We start from the raw sequence: 22,208 nt of genomic DNA on the forward strand, positions 1-22,208 counted from the left end.
AGGATTTGTGAGATTTGTGCATCTGGTCAGAAAACCATCACATGATGGCGTATTGGATATTCTGTATTTCCATTATGTCATGTGGGCCTTGGCATAATCAATGTTGATGGTAGGATGCAATAAAAAAAATGCTGAAATATAAAATATAAGTGTGTGTTTGTCACATCTAGCATCAAAACAGGAAGCATCACAGTTCACGTTTTCAATTTTAAAAAGAACATGAAAAACTTAGTGTCAGTTTCAACCTTCTTGGCCAACATCTGGAAATGAGAACAAAACTATTTTGTTAAATCAAAGCATTATCTTTCCATTAATGGAGTGAATATATCGACTTCTACCTCTTTGTCACAACAGAGAAACTCCATCCAGGGTTCAGGCTGCATTGGAGTGATCAGAGGAGTCATCCTGCAGATGAGAAACAGAGGTTGAGATTAAGACTCCGTGTTGGACACGGACACAGTTCCTGAATAATTTGGATCATTTGTTTGATTTTAGCGATTAAAGAGGGCAACTTTAAAAAACAGAAACCAAAATGGATGCAAAAATAAAACAAATATTTTTGTCGTGTAATTCTAGTCAAAGATAGAGTTGTGCAAATATTTCTCAAATTGGTGTTTTAGGAGGAAAGAAAACACAAATAGGGCTACAGCAAACAAAAGGAGTGAAAAAGGAGGACAAAATGCAGCGACCTCACATAAATCCACACATGGCATAAAGTAATCAGGCTTATGTGTTGATGGTTAGAATTGAGCAACAAAGGTTAACATGATCCACTTCATATTTCTTGCCTCATTCCCGCAAACATATGGCAGTCTGCCACGCGAGGGAGGCGCTCAATGGGATGTTGACCTATTTTTCCTGTTTCACTCTCCTCCTCAGTTTGAAACATGAAACCTGCTCCATCTCTCAACCCAGTCTGTCCCCAGAGCTCCCAGTTCCTCCAGCCCATTGCTGCTCAGCGTCACACAGCTTCATTCGGCTTTGACTGGAAACTTTTTTTTCAGGCACCTTCTTCACCATTTCATGCATTTCTCTCCTGCTTTGCATCGCCTTATTTTCCGGAGGCTTCTGAATCTCTGCAGCCGGACTCCTTTCTTTTATCTCATCTCCCACAGCCTGGACATCTCAGGGATGTAAAGAGACATTAACGCGCTGTGTGTGTGTGTGTGTTTTGTTTTTATTTTTTTCACAAAGGAATTAAACTTCAACATGGCGAAAGTTCTGTTGAAGATGCGTCTTGTTTTGCTTTTATTTGGATTCTTTCTGCTCTGTTCTCCATCTGTAAGCGGCAAGCCGGAGCTGCCGGAGGAAGAGGAGGAGGAGGAGGAGGAGAGCTCCTGCCAGGGCGCTTTTGACCTGTATTTTGTACTTGATAAGTAAGTGGAAACCGCTTATTCGATATTCACAAATGCACATTAAGAATGAATGCGTTTTTTTTGCAAGATGACGTCGTCGACTTTAGCTGACTTTTAATTTTAATTGCAGCATTTTAGAATTGATGGAAAATTGGGCAGCTTCTTTTCCAAATATGGAAATTATGTCTACTTTTATCCAGCTTAGTTGAAAAGGTAGAAAATGAGTCCAGCTGACTTTGTCTTATTATTGAGGCTGTGTGTGTTGGTCTGTGACGCTGGAAAGGAGGCTGACTTGCATAAAGTTTGCTGAATAAGCAAAAAGAGGGACGGAGGATTATGGATGCTCTTTCTCTCTCTTGACATACATCTCTCTTTTGGCTCCAACAAAATAAAAAGAGAAATCTCTCCAAGTCAAAGAGGCACTTCTTTTTTCTCTTTTTTTTTTTTACCCTTAGCTCTATGACTGCTCACCATGCACTCTTTCATTTCCACTCTCACACGCCCACGTCAGGAAAAACGTTGTGGTTATGTGACATCTTAGCTCTGGACTTCAACTTGGGAGAAAATAAAATGTCAGAGGAAAGCAGGACAAACTTCCAGAGTGCCTGCTTCAGTTTCAACGCCTTTTCTGTACACATGAACTATTAAAAACATGTATTTATTTATGCAGGACTTATTTAGTCTCCACCAAACTTAATTTCTGCCATGTAAGCCTTCATCACCGAGCCGCTGTTCTGCCTGCTTGGCATTATCTGGCCTTACATTCATTAAAGGCATGTTTGCTGTGTCAGCTCAGATCCTTCAATTTACTTCGCTGGAGCCAGGAAAGGGGAGGGGGGAACAAGAAAGGACAGGAAGCAACAATATTTACGGTAAATGTGGTCCTAATTTGGAGAGAAAATGTTTCACTCAGCACTTTTCAAAGCTTTGTGTGTTCGTTTTCATCTCTGTGTGAGAGAGACACGAGGGGTCCTGTTCAAATGCACAATTGTTGAACTCATAATGTGTGGGTTGCTTATATCTTTCACCATGATGTCCCCAGCGTCTGTGGACAGTCTACGTTTCCTACCTGCTGAGCTTCACTGCACCTCGGGCATTTTTCGTGGCATTTGATTTCAGCAATAGAAGTGGACGTAAAACTGAGGGGCTGCTTGCCAGATGTGGAGGGCTGAGGAAACAGCTTTTAATTTCTTTAAAGATAGATGCTATTGTTAGCTCGTCTGCATGGTTTGGTGGGGGATTAAAAAATGAGTCAGCCTTTCAAATTAGGGAATAAATGCAATAATAGACTGAGCTCTATGGACGGGAGGAGGGAGCCATGGCCAGAGAAGAAGGTACCTTTTGGAACAGTGTTTGAAATGAATGAAGAGAGTTTCAGGGTAATGAGGAGAAAACAACTGCAGTGTTTATCCATTAAGTCAACTCCAAATTTATTTATTGCAGACTCAGGTAGGTGATGTCATGTCACTGCTCAAAAATGATTTTTACTTTGCTCTCCAAAGCGATTTCTCCACGCTGGTGAATCTAACACTGCCGGTCTGAATCTTGGATAGTATTGCCACACATGCTCAATAGCCTCCTGCTTCACATGCACTGTATTATATCCTATAGCAGAGCAGTGTTGGTTCAGAACCCTTAAGAGTCAAAGCGATGAGACGCAACAACACGGCAACCAGTGACAGGATGGGAATGTTTGAACCAAGCGAATGTAGAGATTGATTGTGTTTGGTTGTTATTGATTTGGTCACAATTTGGCACACCGGTTGAGCTTTGGATCGCGCTTGCTGAACGCCAGCAAAGTTATTGGAAAGTCAAGTTACAGCTGCAGCCTATAAATCTATCTGATGACGTCTAACTCTGGAGTATGTTCTAGGTGCAGAAGGAAATTCTCTTTTTTCCAGTTTTCAGAATGAAAAAAACTATACTTCAAATGGAATTAATGTAAATTTCAGTGTAAGCCACCTGTTAATTTCAATGCATGGCTCTCACTAGTGCTACAACAAAAGGCACAACTTAAATAATCAGATAATGAACACTGTGGATCATTTGACACACATCTGAAATGCTTCTCCACCAGTTCCCTTTCTTCCTGATTGAGGAATAGATTATTAGCTCAGATTTTGACTTCTGCATTGACTGTAAAAGTCGGTCTGTGGTTTTGTGCAAACAACCCCTTTTGCCCAGTCAGTTGAACACATCGATGGTTGAAAGCTGAGGTGTTGTGGCTCGGCCCAGCTGGTATTGCTGACAGCCTCCTTCATGGAAATGGGATTTTTTTTAACGTTTTTTTCCCTTCAACTCTTTTAACCGTGAGAACGAAGCTGGGAGCTGCTGAGCCATAAGATCAGTGAAGCTTTTTCCCACATGCCGTCACCCTGTCATCCTCTGGGAGAGAACTGCTCACTGGGCCATTAAGAATGAGAAAAAAGAAGAAGCTGTGATTAAACATGTTCCAGATGTAATAGCCTTTGCCAGAGTTACAGGATTTCAGGCATACAAAATGACCTTTTCTTTTCTCCACGAATATATATTTTTTAAAGCTGCAGTAGATTCTATGCTTTTCCATTTATTATCTTTACTTGCTCCGTTTAGGTGTACAGTACATGTTTATGAGATCAGCTGCTTTATGCTAACCGACTGTTTTAAAAAATGAGCTTTTTATCCCTGCCTGGTTGAGCTTCCTGCTTCTTCTGTAAAACTGCAGACGTTAAAGTGAAAACATTTTGTGGTTAAAAAAGAAACTCTACAGACCCAAGGCTGTTTTAGGTGCGTCGGTGTTTAAAGAGCTGCATCAGCAAGCCCTTTTCTGCTCATGTTTACATCCTTGCTGGCCATTTTGCCTTATTTTTTTATTATTTTTTTTACTGTTCCAGGCAGTCATTACTCACTGCCTGTATTTTACAGTCACCAGAATAGGTGTGACTTCAAGATGACGACCTATAGATACTCCAAGGCTTTTGTGGATACAAGTTTTTAGCATCTGAGCTTGTTATTTCTCCTCTTTAATTCTAGCTCTTCCTTTTGTTTTTAGTTGTACCAGCTTACGTATCTCTCTCTCTCTCTCTCTCTCGCTCTGAGTCATCAGCAGATGTGGCTGGAAACAGTAAAAGACATTTGTAAAGTGATTAAAGATGCTTCTGTGCGTGAGGCTTCTCGGACTCCGGGGGGAACAGCTCCTCTTGATGAGGTCTGTTCCGTTCCGCTGAGCAGTAATGATGGACGCCGCCTCCCTTTGTGTCCGCAGCTGCTTGGAAACAGATCAGTTCTCTGAATGCTGGCTGTTCTGAAGCACCGAGCTGCCATTCTTTGTTTTCTTCTTGACTTTTCTCTATCGGATCGGATCGGATTACTCTACAAACCTTTATATTTGTCACTGCGTGCGTCTTCTTTAATTAGCTTTGCAATGCTTTTCATCTCAGTGCCGAAACATGGTCCATGTATATTCTAAATTAAGCAACAATGCCTGTCCCAGAATCTGCCAACGGCCTCAGCAGTCATAAACACAATGCATGTGGATTCAAATACAAATACGTCATTCATTCTACTTATTATTTCTTGCTTTGGTTGTCTTGCTGTCGGTACTACATGTGGTTTTCATCCATCCATCTTTCACCGCTCCGGGTCCTGGAGGTAACGGTCTCAGCAGGGATTTTTCGGATTTCCGGACTTCCCTCTCCCCAGACACCTCCTCCTGCTCTTCCAGGGGGAATCCCAAGGCGTTCTGAGGCCGGCTGAGAGAAATAGTCTCTCCAGTGTGTCTTAGGTCTTCACCGAGGCATCCTCTCAGTGGGACATGGCCGGAAAACCTCCATAGGGAGGCGTCCAGGGGGCATTCGAAATGGATGCCCCAGCCACCTCAACTCACTCCTCACAATCTGGAGGAGCAGCGGCTCTACTCCGAGCTCCTCACTCTATCCCTGCAGGCCCACCCTGCGGAGGAAACTGGATTTCGACCGCTTATATCTGGGATGTTGTCCTTTCGGTCATGACCCTGGTTTTGTCCCCTTTCTGTGAGGAGTTTGCATGTTCTCCCCGTGTCTGCGTGGGTTCTCTCCGGGTTCTCCGTCTTCCTCCCACCACCAAAAACATGCAAATTAGTTGAATTGGTTTCATTAAATTGGCCATAGGTGTGAGTGTGTATGATTTTCTGTCTGTGTGTGGCCTTGTGATGAACTGGCGGCTTGTCCAGGGTGTTCTCCATCTCATCACCGTTCCCTCAGCTTTGAGTGGTTTGGCCATGGCAGAACTTCAAATTGCTTTGATGCTCCTTGGATTTGCCTGGCAAATTAGAGGACCCTCTACCTCTCACGTCTTTAACTTACCACGTCCAAACCCCAAACAGCCACATTTTAGAAAGAGGCCCGACATAAAACAGCTTCATCAAAAATCGTGGAATGAAATGACCCACTTCCTGTCTCGGAGCTGTTTGGACAGGTGAGTGAAACTGCAAGCTCGGCTTAGGTCTCACAACCGCAGCCAACTCAGACAATCGGACTGTTCCAAGCTCAACAAGAGCCATTATGGTTCCAAAAGGAAGATGAGCAAATATTTAGCAACCATAAGATGGAAGTCCTAAGATATACCATTATTATGTAAATAGTCAAAACTGATCCTCCACACCTTTTTATGGCTCCCAACAGACCTCATAGTCTTTCGCCCCTCCTCCATTGACAGAGACTGTCTGTGTCTGTGTGTGAGGAATCTTTGTGTGACTATTCCTGTGTTTTTGGCACATCAAAGCTAAACAAATCTACTTCTCCTTGAGGTCTTGTCCTCTTGATTTGCTCAATCAGCTTTCTGGGAATGTAAAGCCTCGATGTGGAAGAAGCAAATTGTGTCATCAGATCAACGACAACACAGAAAAAGCTGAGAGCAGCTGTTGAGCTGAGGAGCATTGGTGTCTGACTCAGAAAGGCTTAGATGTTATCAGCATGGGGGGCCCAAGGGAACCCAAACATAAACCAGACTCAGCCGGTTTGTTTTAATGTTAGTTTCATCCATGATGTTGAGTTCTCTTGTTGGACTGGACTGGACAGGATAAAAAAACAAAAAGAACACATGATATTTAGGGTTCTGCAGGATAAAGTTATTCCAATGACTGAAGAATCATGGGAAATTCCCTGGACTTCCCTGGCTGTGTGCAAATAATTACCCCTCCGCTGCCAAACAATGACACAAAAGCACCACAAGGTGTATCCTCAGTCACTCAATTGGAGGCAAATAACATTAGCTATATTTCCTTTCCATTTCTAGATTTGGTCATGGGCTTGGTGATTTTCCATTGGTTCCTGTGTCTGTGATTATTTGTTTGATTTGTCTTGTTTGCCGGGAATTAACTACTAAAATGAGAGAGTCAGGCTTTACTCTGGGATCCGAGGAACTCAATTTAGAGGCCTAACATTGAAGATGTTTATTACCTGGTCATGAATTGAGCTTCATCATTGGAAATGCTAACTTAAACTATCAATGGGTTACATCAGTACCTAGAAGACTGTTGACTCAGCCTTACTTATTATTCTGAAGTAAGTCTAAGCTTCATCCTCTGAACAGCCTCCAGTTTTACCACGATCAATTAGCTCATTTCCCTTGCGTCAGCCATCCGGCTCTGCTGACTGGTCGGATCACAGTAGACGATCCTCTCTCTCAGTCTCACTTAATAGAATGACCACAGACACTCACTCACACACAACCCAGAGGAAATGAAGGAAACGCCACAGGGAGTATTAAAGTTCAGCTTTATGAACGTTCCCCTGGGAGACAGGACCTATTTCCCTCGTCCCCTGTTGTTCCCTCAGTCGTGTTGGTGATGCATGATGGAGGCGATGGCCCAGCTTCTGAAGGATGTCGGTCGCTAATTTAGCCAAATGGGCTGCAGGCACTTGATTGCAACTACAGAATAAAAGCTATATTTCTGTATTAAAGAAACAGAAGAAAAATAAGACTTTTCCTGAGAATAATTGTGACAGCACGCTCTTCGTGTTTGGGAGGTAAAATTGTTACCTGATTCTGATTCATTGCTGACGATCTAATATGTACTTTAGAACTTCCACAGGTAAATTAGCTGCTGGTTAGTTTGCAAATGATTCTATTTCTATTTTACAAATTGTATTAACCATATTTACGAATCTTCAGTTGGTCCTATTTTAATGCCTTTATCCTAATTTGACCTTGTTTCTTTGAGTTGGGACAAAAATGTGTCCCAACTGTGCATTCGTGAGTGTTTGAAGAGTGTTGGTGCATCTATAATCATGTTTGAAACACATTTCATGGACATAATGGCTGTTTACGTGACTGGTTTTCCCTCTTTCCTCGTCTTAGGTCTGGCAGTGTGAAGAATCACTGGGATGAAATCTACTATTTTGTGGAAAATTTGGCAGAGAAATTCAAAAGGTAATTAGCACTTCATGAAAATGTAAACAGGCATTAACACAATTAACTTTCCAAATATGTAAGAGAAAAAGGAACTACATCGGTCAAACATGCAGAAATTCACTCCGAGTCAGTAACTCAGAGACGACCGATTCATTCCATGTCATTAAATATGTTTGACATAGTTATCTGGCGGCGTGCCGTGTGGTTTTTCTAATGTAAACTGTGTGCCATGGCTCAAAAAATGTTGGGAAACACCGCTCTAGACGATAGACAGTCTTGTTGTCGCTACATTTGACATCCTGGAGCCCCGGGAATATAGACAACTAAAGAGAAACACAGACTTCGCACAGCGGTCACCCCAGTAAAGTAGAATCAAATATGCCCTTGCATCTACAATGGGCCATGTGCTCAGTCGCTCAGCATCACGGCTGATGTCTCTGCAGCAGAGCTCGTGTCTGATCTCAGCGGGGTTACCGGCAGGGCTGTCTATGCATGAGCAGCCTGGGCTTTACAGCCTCTTCACAGGAGGCCAAGCAGCGATGGACACTGGCAAAAAAAGCACAAACGTATCGCTGTAGCTTTCGGTGTCTCATCTCTGATGAATGGGAAATGGACTGTAGAACCTTTCACGGTGGCCCCAACACAAACGGCTGGAAAATACAGACCGGCATTTAATTAGTCTCACACACACTCACATTCGGGTAGTGGGCGGCAGCGGCGAGGGCTTGGGTTGGGAACCGGAGGGTCACCGGGTCAAGTTCCGGCCAAGGCTTAGATATTGAGTGTGGTATCTAGGGAGTGTGGTAGCTAGGCCCTTGAGCAAGGCACCATCCCCCCATCTGATCCAGGTGCACCAATCACGGCGGCGCATTCACCCTATGCCGTCTCCATGCATGCCACAGGGCCCCTAAATACTGTATATGGATGTGTGTGGATTGTTAAACAGTAGTAGGGTGTAAATGACATTTCATGTGTGTGTGTGTGTGTGTGTGTGCACTGATGTGTGATATATGACAATGAAGACTTCTTAATGTGCAGAGGCTACCTTGCAATGCATCAGTCGCTATAAAAATGCAAGATCGTATTGCATCCTGTCACTTTGGACTTAAAACCTATGCAACTAGCGACAGTCGAGCGCGCGACATTTTTAGTGGTGGCACCCACGATGTCTACCTAGAGGAAATTGTCTCTTTCTACTGTACTTTTGTTTTCTGTTTTAGTCCCATGCTGAGGATGTCCTTCATAACATTCTCCTCCAGATCATCTACCATCATGAAACTGACAGAAAACAGGTAAATGTAGTCCTGTGGTCAACGTAAAGATGAACTACAAATGAAGATTAGATTACACTAGATTATAGTCTAGCAGGGAATAATTACATAATTACTATATAAATAGAACAGAGCTTTCACTGAATCCTCACAAAAATGACCCAGCTGTCTCTCTCCAATGCAGAGTGGACATCAGGAAGGGGCTGAATGCGCTGAAGAGAGAGATTCCTGGAGGAGACACATTTATGCACCTCGGGTTGCGAGGAGTATGTCTTTGTTGGATTCATTTTGTGTTATTTAAGAATCAGAGCTCAGATCTAAACAGTTATTTCCCCGTAAATATGACTTGACAATGTTGTTTCATTTGAAGGCAAACGAGCAAATACACCAGGAGAACTTTGGTAAGAATCATAACTCATTAAAAAGGCCACTTTGGCCTACATTATGAATTGTCCTAACTCCTAAGGTTACTTATGCATTTCCTTCAGGAACAGCCAGTGTGATCATTGCACTGACAGACGGCGACCTGCAGGAACACCAGCTCATCACAGCTCAGCAAGAGGTAGCGATGTTCTGTGTTACTTTGTATCAGGGCGTGGACAGGTGGAACCCAAACCCACAACAGGAGACAAGCAGAGTTCACAAACTAGGAAATCAGTCCAATCAGGCAGACAAATCCAGAGGAGCAGGCAAGCAAATGCAATCCAGGCAGGGCAGGTGCACATGACTCAGAACTGGAGTGCTGGAGAGTAGGAGCAAGTCGCTAACAATCTGGCAGGGACCTGAAGTCTGAGGGGAGTAAATGTACTGTGAGGCTGATGGGGATATAAGCAGCAGGTGACATGTAAGAGCTGATTACAGGTGTGGCAGGCAGAGCAGAGCGAGTGGAGCAGGAAGCTCCAGCCGGGTTCCTCACAACGTTGTTCCTGCAGTAATCAGTTATTCTGCCGCTAACGCGTTTACTTCCTCTTTGCTGCAACAGGCCGAGAGAGCCAGGTCTCTGGGGGCCATCGTGTATTGTGTTGGTGTTAAAGACTTCAATGAGACGCAGGTAACGCCACGTCAGCAAATATTAATACATCGGGATTGTAGTGCGAATAATCGCCCAATATTTGTCTAGTTTGAGGTCAATCTGAGCTCTTTATAAAATATCACATTTCATCATCTACCTACCTAATAATGCTTGATACATAATTTAACTTTAAAGTCAAAACAATAGACCACAATTTGAAACAAATATATATATATATATATATATATTGAAATAAAAAGCTACATGATGAGAAGTGATGACATATTTTGTGAATAACTTGGTTTAATTGTCTTCGCCTCCCACCCCTCTTAGTTGGCCACCATTGCAGACACCATCGAGCATGTGTTTCCTGTGCTGGGCGGCTTCCACGCCCTCCGGGGAGTCATTGATTCGGTAAATAAGCGCTTCTCTGTGCAGGAGGGGTTTCCTTTCGCTTCGGATTCAGCATCAGGCTAAGGAAACGCCGACATCAATGTGTTTATTTTGAATCGGTCCTGCATTAGTACAATCATCACGCATCACTCCCCGGAGAACCGGAACTACAGGGGGTTGTCGATTTACGACCGCAAATTGTTCTGCGGGTTTCAGCGTAAACCCCCAGAACCATTTGTTTTTTTAAACCAGTAAAATTAGGCCCTGCAATGAACTGGCGGCTTGTCCAGGGTGTACCCTGCCTCTCACCCGTAGGCTGCTGGGACAGGCTCCACAATGACTGACCCACAGGAAGCAGGCCAGCCTTGTATGAAGCCATTTTCTTTCCTCGCTTCCCTCACAGATCATCAAGAAGTCTTGCATTGAGATTCTGGCCGCTGAGCCCTCCAGTGTGTGTGCAGGAGGTGGGGAGTTACGTGAACACACACGCACACGCACACGCACACCCACACACACACACACACACACAAGCATCATTGGCTTTGTCCTGAGTCATCCACTCTGGTGCGAGCTAGCCTCTCATCATTTCTTCAGCTGCGTTCATTTCATCACCCCTTCTCTTGTTCCAGTAATTACAATACCAGAGGAGATATCACCATATATGGGCATCTGGGTTTGGGCATCTCCTGTAACCCTACAGGGGACAAATTTTGACTTTTGATTTTAAGGCATTGTGTACTGGGTATATTGCGCATTCTAGAGTTATTATTTTCTCCATGTAAATTTTAATTTGGCAACACTGCTGAACTGTCATTGTTCTGACACCCGCTTAAATTAACGGAAGATGGCGTTCAGATTTTAGCAGCATTCAAAATAGTTCGGGCCTCCATTCTGGTGCTATATGCAAATGTTCAGCATTAAACATGGAAATGAGCCACTTGTTCATGACTGAAAGGATTATAACACGTGATTATTATTGGCACAGTGGGTGTAAAATGTAAATGTGTGTGTCGTGCAAACCAGAGTCTTTCCAAGTCGTGGTGAGAGGAAATGGTTTCCTCCACGCCAGGAACATCGACCAGGTCCTCTGCAGCTTCAAAATCAATGATACCATTACAATCAGTGAGTACGCCTAAACTTCCCGTATTCAGCCATTGAAGACTGAAGTTGATTTTGGAGGACTCCATTTTTCTTGCTTCTAGATGAAAAGCCAGCCAGCGTCGAGGACACGTACTTACTGTGTCCGGCTCCCGTCATCGATGAAGTTGGGAAGTAAGTGGCAGGTTTTTTTTTTTTCATGTGTATGACTTCATTTGTCCTCCTTCATTTAGCAAACCCTTCATTAATAAACAGGCTCTGTAATGTTGTGCCGTCTTGGTACCTGTATCAAAACTGATTGACTCTGATCAATCCGGAGATCTTTGAAGCGTCTCTCTCCGCCCGACAGCAGCGGGACTTTCCCACCCGGTGGCGTTGGTAACCATCATATCACCAGCCCAGCCCTGCAGGGCTGCGCCAACGCATTTGGGACAGGTTCTTGCTAGACGTCCCTCTTTGCCACAGATGACTATGATTACACATTTCACCAGTGTGTAATCATGAACAACAAAGCGGCAGTTGAATTCATCTTATTCGTTTTGAGAATCACAAAGAGCTTTGCAGCCTTTGTAGCCCGTGAGGAATTGTTTAATCTCTGAAATGGATTTTAACGGACCAAGACCATTCTTTAATCAGGAATTCACAACTGATCAAAGGGGGCATATTTGAGAAGGTGATCTTTGGCGCCGGCTGCAATGAAGGCTGGTCCACATCGAATGCCCTCATATTCATCTGCCTGGTCCTCTGCAGAATAGGGAGGGGTGATAATGTTTACATTGCTGTGGTTTACGTTCATGAAGGAAACATCAGCAGAGGAAGGAAGCGATTACTGTTGTTTATTCCTATCCAACCATGTGCCTGTGGCTCAGTAGGTCACATCATCTCACCCACACCTTCTTTCTGATTTTTGATTTCTGCAGTGAAAAACATTTGATCTGGTTTCATTTAGCACAATTGCATGTGTAACAGGCGTCGTGGGATGCATTAGAGCTTTTAACACCTGCAGGAGGTTCAGTGTCATTATGTGTGTATGTGAATGTTGGGGTCGAAACCAAACACAAAAATAACCACTCCAAGGCTCCAAGCATACCCGCTATAGACGATGCACACAGAAATAAAGAACTGAGCTTGTGTTGTTTTATTTCAGGGTGATTTACCTCCAAGTGAGCATGAACGACGGCCTGTCCTTCATCAGCAGCAACGTCCACATCACCACCACCGAGTGTGTGAGTGTTTCATTTTTCTGACCTCTAGATTTCTAGTGTTCTTCCTCAAATAAAGAATTATAAGTTTGTCTTATATTTTTGGACGTTTTAAGATTGAAATGTTGGCCACTGCAACAAAATTCATTTACACCCTATACAAGGGGCCCCTCGAAAGAATCACATACATGTATATATGTATAGGGGCATGCTGAGAGGGCATAGGGCATCCTTGTCTCACACAAAAAGACACCTAAAAGTCTGCTGTTTTTGTTCTCTGCAGAGAGTTTCCTCTTCCACCTTTCGTCTGTCCTTTTTCAATTTTGTTATTTTTCTACTTTTTATCGATAGTGGTGATTCAAAGCCCAGGGGTGTGTAGTAGGGATCTCCCTAAATGAAGGCCCTCTGGAATCTCCTGGGGCAACAGGAGACAAAAAATGAGAATCTGGTTCATGGTTCAGGCTGCCAGTTCAAACTTATTTATGTATGTAAAGTGAGATAAAATTGTCCTTTAAAAACTTTGAAGGATGCAAGTTGAAAAGGTATGTTGGAACACGTGGAACAGTTTCTTTCAAGCTATATGCCCTTCATCCGTATGCATCATATCCATGACAACGCTGTGAATCCAAAATGCTCTTCATGACATACAGCGCTCATTAGTTTGCTGCTAAATAAGGCCATATAGGCAGATGAGGGACTTTACTTGGCTGACCTCTAAGTGAGATTTGAGAGCCTACTTTATAAATGTAGATATTATATAGATCATCTACTCATCTTTTTACTTGATCTGTAAGATTGGCAGAGGACAAAAGACTGTGGGCCCTGTTAAAGTGTTTGATCGCTAAGTCTAGATTCTGCTCGTCAGCATTTGAGCGTTATAGAAAACTGCTGAGAAACAGCCATTGGCTCGACTGATGCATCCAAACATCAACCCATGACAGTTTACAATTACAGAGGTGACAGAGGCAGGAAACCAGAAGCACACAAGTACTATTACACTCCCATGCTCCATGGTATTTGTTACATCTTATGGTTGTCATCGCCATTGCTTCTGTTTCTCATTTGGTCTAGTAGTACTATGTGCTTGGTAGTAGTGTACTGGTGATGTGTAAATTGTGTGATGTGTGCAAACTCACCAGTTCGATGGCACCGTGCTCCTGATCACTCTGCTGGTGCTGTTCCTCCTGCTGGCCCTGCTCTTCATGTGGTGGTTCTGGCCTCTCTGCTGCACCGTGGTAAGAAATCCACTCAACATGCAGTAATACCTCGACATACGGGTGCTTGGACGTACTAGTGTTCCAAGATGCACGCCTGCCTGCAAGCAATATTTTGCTTTAAGATGCGAGCATCGATTTGAGCTATGAATGTGCAAGCACTTTGAATGTTTTTAAAGATTCCTCCAGCAAGCGTTGATTGTTTCAGATCTCATCTCAATAATTTCTCGATTTATTTATCTGTAAAAGTTCCACAAAACACCTGAATTGATCAACGCCGCCTTAAAAAATGACTTATTAGCGTTGATTTGGGTGTTTCTAGATGGCCGGAATGGATTCAACTGTTTCAGTTATTTTATATGGGAAAAATGTATTTGAAATACGAGCCGCTTGAGTTACAAGCCCGGTCCAGGAACAAATTCTACTCGTATGTCAATGTATTACTGTATAGGAAATAGAGGAGTTTAATTAGAATTAATCATAATTTCAAAGGGGTTTGTCTCAATCAAAAAGTTCAATAAGCACCATACCAAAAACAAGTCTTGGTGTGATGAGTTTGTGTCATTTCTCTTCAAAGGCGATCAAAGAGCCGCCTCCTCCACCTCCTCCTGAACCTGTGAGTTAACACACACACACACACACACACACGCACACACACACAGCTAAATGCAAACGTATGAACTCCCCAATGTGAATGTGTGTGCCTCAGCAGCAGACTCTCAAAGTCTGGAGGAAGCCTGTTAAAAGAGCAAATAGAAGAAAAGCATAACATTTGTGGCTAGTTTTGTAGGCTTATTAGCTGAGCGTTTTGGCTACAAGACGTTTACATTATTTTCGTATTGATATTGCAGCATTTCATGCAGATTAACATAACATTTTTGCTGTAACTTTTGAAAGCACACAGTCCATGTGCATGCCTGTTACGGGTCCGGCCTTATTTGTCTTGCATTGATTCACTGCATCACTGCTGTGAGCTTAATTTTTTAAAGGGTACGTCAATAAAGATCTGTGTGTAAAATAATCAGCTGAAAACATAAAATAACTTTTCCATTTTCAGCAAAAGCATGGTTGTGTATACGGAGCTTATGAAGACATAGATGGTGCAGTTAAGGGATTTTGTAAGGGTAGTACTTCCACAATTTACACAGTAAAGAACATCAGGCGGCAAAGTGCAGAAAAAACAGAGCAAACCTTACTGAACCTCATTTAATAGCATAATATATCTGTGTTAGTTCTATTCCTCCTCGGCGGAGGTAAAACATTATTACACGATTGAGCAAGCATATACTGTGTCTTAGGAATCAGACGATGAGGATGGCCTGCCCAAAAAGAAGTGGCCCACTGTGGATGCTTCGTATTATGGAGGTCGAGGAATCGGAGGGATCAAGAGGATGGAGGTGAGCAGATGACACAAGCAAGACCATAATGCTAATGCTACATCCCCAAAAAATCTAAAGAGCCTTGGGCCACCTTAGATGACAGTCATGTCTACCCTGGTACTGCTATCCTGTTGGACAGTCATGCATTGCTGTTGGCAGGTGCGATGGGGAGGCAAAGGCTCAACTGAAGAGGGGGCTAAGCTGGAGAAGCCCAAGAACGCCGTGGTGAAGATGCCGGACCAGGAGTACGAGCCCTTCGAGCCCAAGCCTAAGAAATTGCACAACAAGAGAGCACCTCTGAACCGGAAGTGGTACACACCCATCAGGGTAAACGCACTCTCAGTACGCTAAAAGGGGGGGGAGTTTCACGAACCTTTACATGAAAAGCCACCACGAGACTGGTCAGAGTTTCTCACAAGGCAGCGAAGGAGAATTAAAGAAGGAAGGCTGTTCTGGCAATGTTGACGTATAATTAGTTGCATAAGCAGAATCTATCAATGTGAACGCAGTCGAAGTCAGATGCCCTCCAGACAGAGCGAAGCTATTAGACTCAACGTCGGCCCTGTGTGTGATTTAATCGTGCATCACAATGCACCTCAGTGTGGCCACGCTGGCTCACATACAGTAGCTGCACTGTTATCTGCAGGCACTCGTATCTCACGCCATTAAAGGCGGTATTTTCAGTATGACTCATGCCCACATGCTGAAACGACAGCATTCATGCAACGCTCCAATTTAGCACAAGCAGTCACTGTGTGTTCAGTCCCCATGCCGATCTGCGTTGTTCAAAATGATGATGCTTGATTAGTAGTGTTTAGTTTAAGATTTGAGTTCCTTTCTCTCAAGAATGCACAAGTGAAGCTGAGAAGTCTGCGTGTTTTTTGGTACAATGATGAGAATTCTGTTGTCAGAATCAATAAATATGCAGCTTCACTTCGATCGCTGTTATCTTGAAACATCCCTTCGACAGGGAATTAAGGTTAGAGGTGAACCAAAATATGACAAAGCAGCACATCTTCGACCAGAGATGAAGGAACCTGATACATGAAAGTAGCTGCTGTTTGTTTGGGATTCAAACCTGCAGACTGTTTGAAGACCCGTCGGTCAAATATTCACAATGGAGTCGGTGAGGAAGAGTTCGGTGTCCAGATGTGGCCAGCTGTGGCCAGCTGTTGAAGCTCTCCCTCTCTGTCCTGTTCAGGGTAAACTGGATGCTATATGGGCTCTGTTTCGACGTGGATACGACCAGGTCTCCCTGATGAGACCCCTGCCGGGTGATCGTGTGAGTACTTCAGCCGCGCACCAAATACGACAAGAATATTTACGTCTATCAAGGAGGTCATGTTGCATCCCAATTTGTTTGTTAGTCAGCAGTATTCCAGAAAAAATACTGAATAATATTTACTATGACTATGCAAACATCGACCTAACAGAAGAAAGATTCAAAAAGTGTCTTCCAACCATTTTTCTTTCCGGAGTTATTGACCGTTGAAGAGAGGCAGATTTCAATGTCAGCGTTGGCAGTGAATGTTTGGGTTTCAAATAACGCCTTTAGACGTGAATGGTACTCAAAGAGTTAATTACGTTGGTTTTGTCCAGTCATCGTCCTGTTATAAGGTTATCGACAAACATTTTACAACAAACGACTCAGAATTAAATGAACCGAACGACAGTTTCTGCAGCTGATTGGGTCTAAGAGCTGCTTAAAAGCTTGTCCTATTAGCAGCCAAATTCCACTGATCTTAATTACCGTAACAGAAATTCCACATTTGGAAGTATTTTGCTGCTACCAAGGGTTTTATTTCAGTGAGGAGAAAAGATTGAATACAGGGCGTCTCGTTTCTTACTTTATGTGTAAAGTTGGCCAAATATAGCCTCTTCGTCCGTCAATGTGTTCATGAAGAGTGAGCTTTAATGGCATTTATCTGGTGCTTCAACTACTTTCAGGTATTTTATTAAAGTGAATATCTTACCAGAGTCTAGCCAGTGGTTCCTGATCTCCTCACTGTTCCTTTCTCCCATCAACGAACTAACAAACCCTGCTATGTTTGCTCAGCATAGGCCTACAGACACAGTAGCCTGTGCTGAGTGGCTGTGCGTGTGTGTTTGTTTACTATGCTGATGTGTACATTTATGTTTAATGCATCCCTCTAATTTACTTGTGATAGACCAGTTAAAATCAAAAGGATGCAGAGTTCTGCCTCTGAGACAGATTTGAGCCATTACGAGACTGTCACCAAACCACATCCATAATGTTGACGCCAGAGTTTCAATAATGAGACAGAGCTCTCTCTCGCTCTCTCTCTCGCACACACACACATTGACTAATCGCAAGCCTTCCCAGGGGAGCTAGCTAAAGGGCATGAGGTAATACCTACAGTAAGGCCATAGCTGTCTCTGCCAACCGACTGTCTCTGACTTTCTCCCGCGCTCTCTCTCACAGGCTTCGGAAATATTATGACCCTGTAAAACAATTCCTTACGTCATCAACAAAGTGGTTTGATATGTGCAATCAGGTCTGCAGGCAGTGGCAGACGCCAGAGAGCTAAGACACTTCAATAAGACGACAGCAATGCAAAATCATTTTATTCGTTTAGATGAAAAAGAGATGGATAAAACTGGAAACCGTTACTCTACCTACAAGTACTTAATGTGCATATTTACAGAGAGCATACAGATGCAGACAAAATGGGCATCTGCATGTGTTTATTGCTGTGGTTGTTGCTTTTGCGGCGCTACCGTTTTATTATCATTTTGTGTCTTTTCACAACTAATTTTAATGTAGAGTAGTTTTGACTGATTTTAATGAATAATTTGTTCCTGCCAATAAGCTGTTTGAACTGGACCTGCTCGCTGCCATCGTGGATTTGATCGAATCTGTGACCCTGGAGTCGGGAGATGTCCCGGCCAATTAGGATTCCGGAGTGAAGATTCCTCCCAACCATTTCCCAGGGGTGAAATTCCCTGGGTGGCGTTGTCGCAACAAAAACGCTCCACCACCCTGTCACACATGCAACTAGGAGTTACTTAAAGGAGACATATTATGAAAACACACTTTCCCCATGTTTCTACACTATTATGGTGATTTTGGGTCTTTATCAACCAAAAACAGCAAAATAAACCATCAAGTCAATCCTTCATAGTTTGGGTAGGTCTGTAATCACCTCCTGAAACACGTCTGGAAGATGTGCGTGCACGTGCGTGTGTGCGCGTCCCTGTGTCTGCGTCCCTGTCGTGTGCTAAAAGCATCCCTCACGGGTTACCATGGTAGCGCTGCTGAGCGCGTGCTCGCTATGAACGTGCTTCTGCTTCCGGGTTTAGAGCGTTTCTGATGGAGCTGTTTGATACAGAAGTGACGGACGCTGTCCTGCAGCATCTGTTTGCTATTTTGACCAAAGACTGGAACAGATATTTCATATAAGTTCCTGAGAACTGCGTTAACTTGTAGAAAAAGGGTAGAATATGTCACCTTTAAATTAAACCATTGGTGTACACCGTTTTCATTAAGATGGATTGAGCTGCTCTCATTCCATACGGCTTTGTGACGTCAACAATTATCCACTCTTAAAACTGAATCTGGTTATTAGCAGCTAGATTAGTATGACCTGCACTCTGCTCTGGGTGCCCAACCACATGCATCTATGTGAAAGGTCATGTTACTATAGCAACAACAACAACTGCCTCTGTGAACCTCTTTAATACCTCAGGAAATCTGATTTTTGACATAGGATTACATTTAATACATAACATCAGACCTAACCTCATTCCTCCGCTACCTGGTCTTTGAATAAGTAGTAAACAGTCCCAGCCTCGGGGCAGAAAACTGGACTAACCTGGATCGTTCAGAGTCGGGGCGCCACAGCAGGGATTTAAATGTAATCTGGAACGCCATCTGGCCACACGCCATGCGTTCTTAGTCCCGATGTGCTTCAGATTAGACACTTGTGTGTGTCTGCACCTGAAATTGTGTCAGGGTGTGTACATTTTTAGGACTTTAGATGTTAATCCCTGATCCAGATCAAACTCAGTTCTAGATTAATAGCATGCATACTGTAGTAAAACTATATTTGATGTATTCTCCCATTTATCGTGCTTTGGGGTGTAGTTTTAGTACACCCCAAAGTACACTCTCTTTGTGTACATATATATTGTTTATTTAAGAGAGAGAATTTTGTTTTTGATTTCATTATGTTATGATGTGTGCCTTAAGCCGTGGGCCTTCTCATGATTTTATTATGTTCGCATAATGATAATAAAGTATCTTGAATCTTAGACGTTAGCCTTTCTAAATCCCTCGCCTGGAATTTTTAGCAGGTGTCTGTACTTTCGTAAACCCGTTTTTCTAACATGCTCACAAAGACGATGCTAAGATGTGGGTGTTTTGTAGATGTGATGTTAACCATGCACAACATCATAGTTTTGATTTTAGCATGCTAATGTGTGTTTACATAATTTGAGCATTACCGGTAGTCATGATCACAAACCAGTTGGACAAGTTTAAATGTAACCGGATGGTGGAGGTAGAGAAAACAGCAGGTCATCACCAAGGTTATTCAGATTCTTGCACTTTGATTGGCTGTCTGTACCCACTTCATGGTCATATGAACCTTGCGGTGGCTGCGGATGAAAAGCCTCACAAGTATCTTCATAATGACTTCCGGTAATCCAGCCAATAGTTGCTATGGCCAAGCGGCAAATTGACCTTTGACCTGGAGACGCCTTCCGCAGGCCACTGAAATAACAAAAATCTAAATGACTTTTGTCTCCCTTTAGGGTCGATGCATAAACTTCACAAGAGTGAAAGCGGAGTCGGCTGCAACCAATGCCCAACCTCGCACCCCGATCCATGTACCCTCGTCCCCGCCAACGGACTACCGTCCCATGACCCGCACCCCCTCCTCCTCACCAACCAACAGCAGCCCTCCTGCAAGAGCTCCCCCATCGAACCAGCTGGCAATGGGGCCACCGCCTTCCCGCACACCCCCAGGGCTTCCATGTCCACCACCATCACGTCCTCCACCCACCCTTCAACATTGAATCTCACACACAAAAGCCTGCTCGTCCCATCGGATCTGCTCTTATACCCGTTGACCCGCCGTGGTCTTCCCTGCCAAAGATTCTCGAGCTTTGAACCAAACGTCAACAGTATTTTTATCCCAGTTGTCCCGCACTCTTCTTCTAATATGGGAAGGACTGACAAGCTAGTTGATATCATTTTAAAAACCCGCCCCCTAGCATTAATGTCTTAGTGTGCAAAGTGAAGAAAGGATTTTAAAATAATTATAAAATCTGATATTTGCTGATGAGCAAGCAAATTGATTTTGAGCGTCCTTGACATTCCGTCCCATCCTGAGGTTCATTGGGTTTATATTTGATTTAGCATTGGAGCATGTGAGATTGGATTGTTGCTGGACAGCAAAGCATGCTGGGATGGAAAGTCCACAGGGAATGTCTGTGTAGGTTCTCAGTCATCCAGGTCATGGTAAATCACGATGAGCAAAAAACAGAATCAAGGCCTCGTGTATCAAAACTTGAAACATGGCGTACGCACAAAAAAATCCAGATGTATAGAACCGTGCTTGAATCCAAGCACATTTCCTTCATACGTCCCAATCTACGTTAAATCGAGCGCACATGTTGGACTCCGCCCTATCCACGCCCCTATTGACATACGCAAATCATATGTAAATGACCTCTGCACCTGAGATTCCTTTGTCTGCGCGATCAGAAAATTAAAACAAAAGGATGAGTAAACCCGGAAATAAGAGAAATTTCACCGAGAGCGAGTTGGAGACGCTTTTAACTGAAGTGGAGGCGTGCAGAAATATACGGTTTGGTTCGCTGTCCTCTGGTATGAGCATTAAACGCGAGAGGAGCGAGTGGGAGCGCGTGTGAGGCTGATTATTGATGAAAAAGGCTGCCTGTTGTGGGTAACAAAAAATCCCACAGAAATACAGAGTTATTGATGTGAGTTCTTTGCACACAGAGACAATCAGGGGCTTGTTAGAAAGATCTGAAGCTGCATTTTAACCAGCGGTAAACAGCAAGTCATTAACTTTAACCTGACTAGTAGTGATGCTGTGAAGACGGGACAGCGTTTGGGGGCGCGCATGCGCAACACGGGACTAACTTTAATGAACGAATATCTTGATGCTCCGATGACTTTAGGAACACCGGCTCTCGCTGCAAACTGCACTTTAATGTCGGCCCGTTCAGCTGCATTGTGGGAATGTGATAAACCGGGAGGACACGCGGATGATTCCGTCCCACACGGCTGGCTTTGTTTATATTTCACTCTTGATACATCTGAACTTTGACGTGAGAACGTACGTACGGCAGGTTTTTGTGCGTACGCGGTTGATACACGAGGCCCCTGTTGATTCTTCAAGGGAATTTTGCAAAAGATAAAATGTCTTCGTGTTCTTTATCAACTACTGAGTTAGACCATTGCTGTCAAAAATGTGAAAAGTAAATGTTAATGAAAATCTGATTTTATTAAACCCATGTAAGAAGGCCATTGGATTAGTCACCTAAAGATTGTAAAAATTAAACATTTAAAAAAACAAATTTGTTGACTTAAGAAAAAAAAAAAAATGTTTGCTTTTGTTTGGATATTTACTTCTTAGTGCCAAAATTATTGTTCCTTTTTCTCTCTTTCGGATGTTCCAACAACATGCTAATAAATTCCAACCCTTTATTACAGAATTTATAGCCAATTAATTAAGAAGGTCCAGTTTTGTACCATTCCACACTAGAGAAGTGTACAGATGTTCTATGGAAGGTATGTATTTGAATGTTATTTTTTCCTTTAAACAATGATGCATATATTCTTTCTGTTTTTGTTTTGTTTTGTTTTCTGTGCACATAAATGACTCCAGTATGTGTTTGTTTTTTGATACCATTTGGACATTG

General features: G+C 43.2%; 1 protein-coding gene across 1 annotated transcript; it reads left to right on the forward strand.

The window, feature by feature from the left end:
- The first annotated feature begins 1,209 nt into the window (after nt 1–1,209).
- On the forward strand, nt 1,210–20,333 carry antxr1c (ANTXR cell adhesion molecule 1c). Its single transcript, XM_068754893.1, has 18 exons — nt 1,210–1,376; nt 7,674–7,745; nt 8,948–9,019; nt 9,183–9,264; nt 9,369–9,399; nt 9,487–9,560; nt 9,981–10,049; nt 10,344–10,424; nt 10,807–10,867; nt 11,427–11,525; nt 11,606–11,675; nt 12,649–12,727; nt 13,843–13,938; nt 14,495–14,533; nt 15,216–15,314; nt 15,456–15,623; nt 16,498–16,578; nt 20,070–20,333. Exons 1-18 carry the CDS (start codon nt 1,210–1,212, stop codon nt 20,331–20,333), a joined length of 1,704 nt encoding a protein of 567 aa, XP_068610994.1.
- The last annotated feature ends 1,875 nt before the right edge of the window (nt 20,334–22,208 follow it).

The sequence above is a fragment of the Brachionichthys hirsutus genome, chromosome 21, assembly GCF_040956055.1.
Source record: "Brachionichthys hirsutus isolate HB-005 chromosome 21, CSIRO-AGI_Bhir_v1, whole genome shotgun sequence".
NCBI classification, from domain to species: domain Eukaryota; kingdom Metazoa; phylum Chordata; class Actinopteri; order Lophiiformes; family Brachionichthyidae; genus Brachionichthys; species Brachionichthys hirsutus.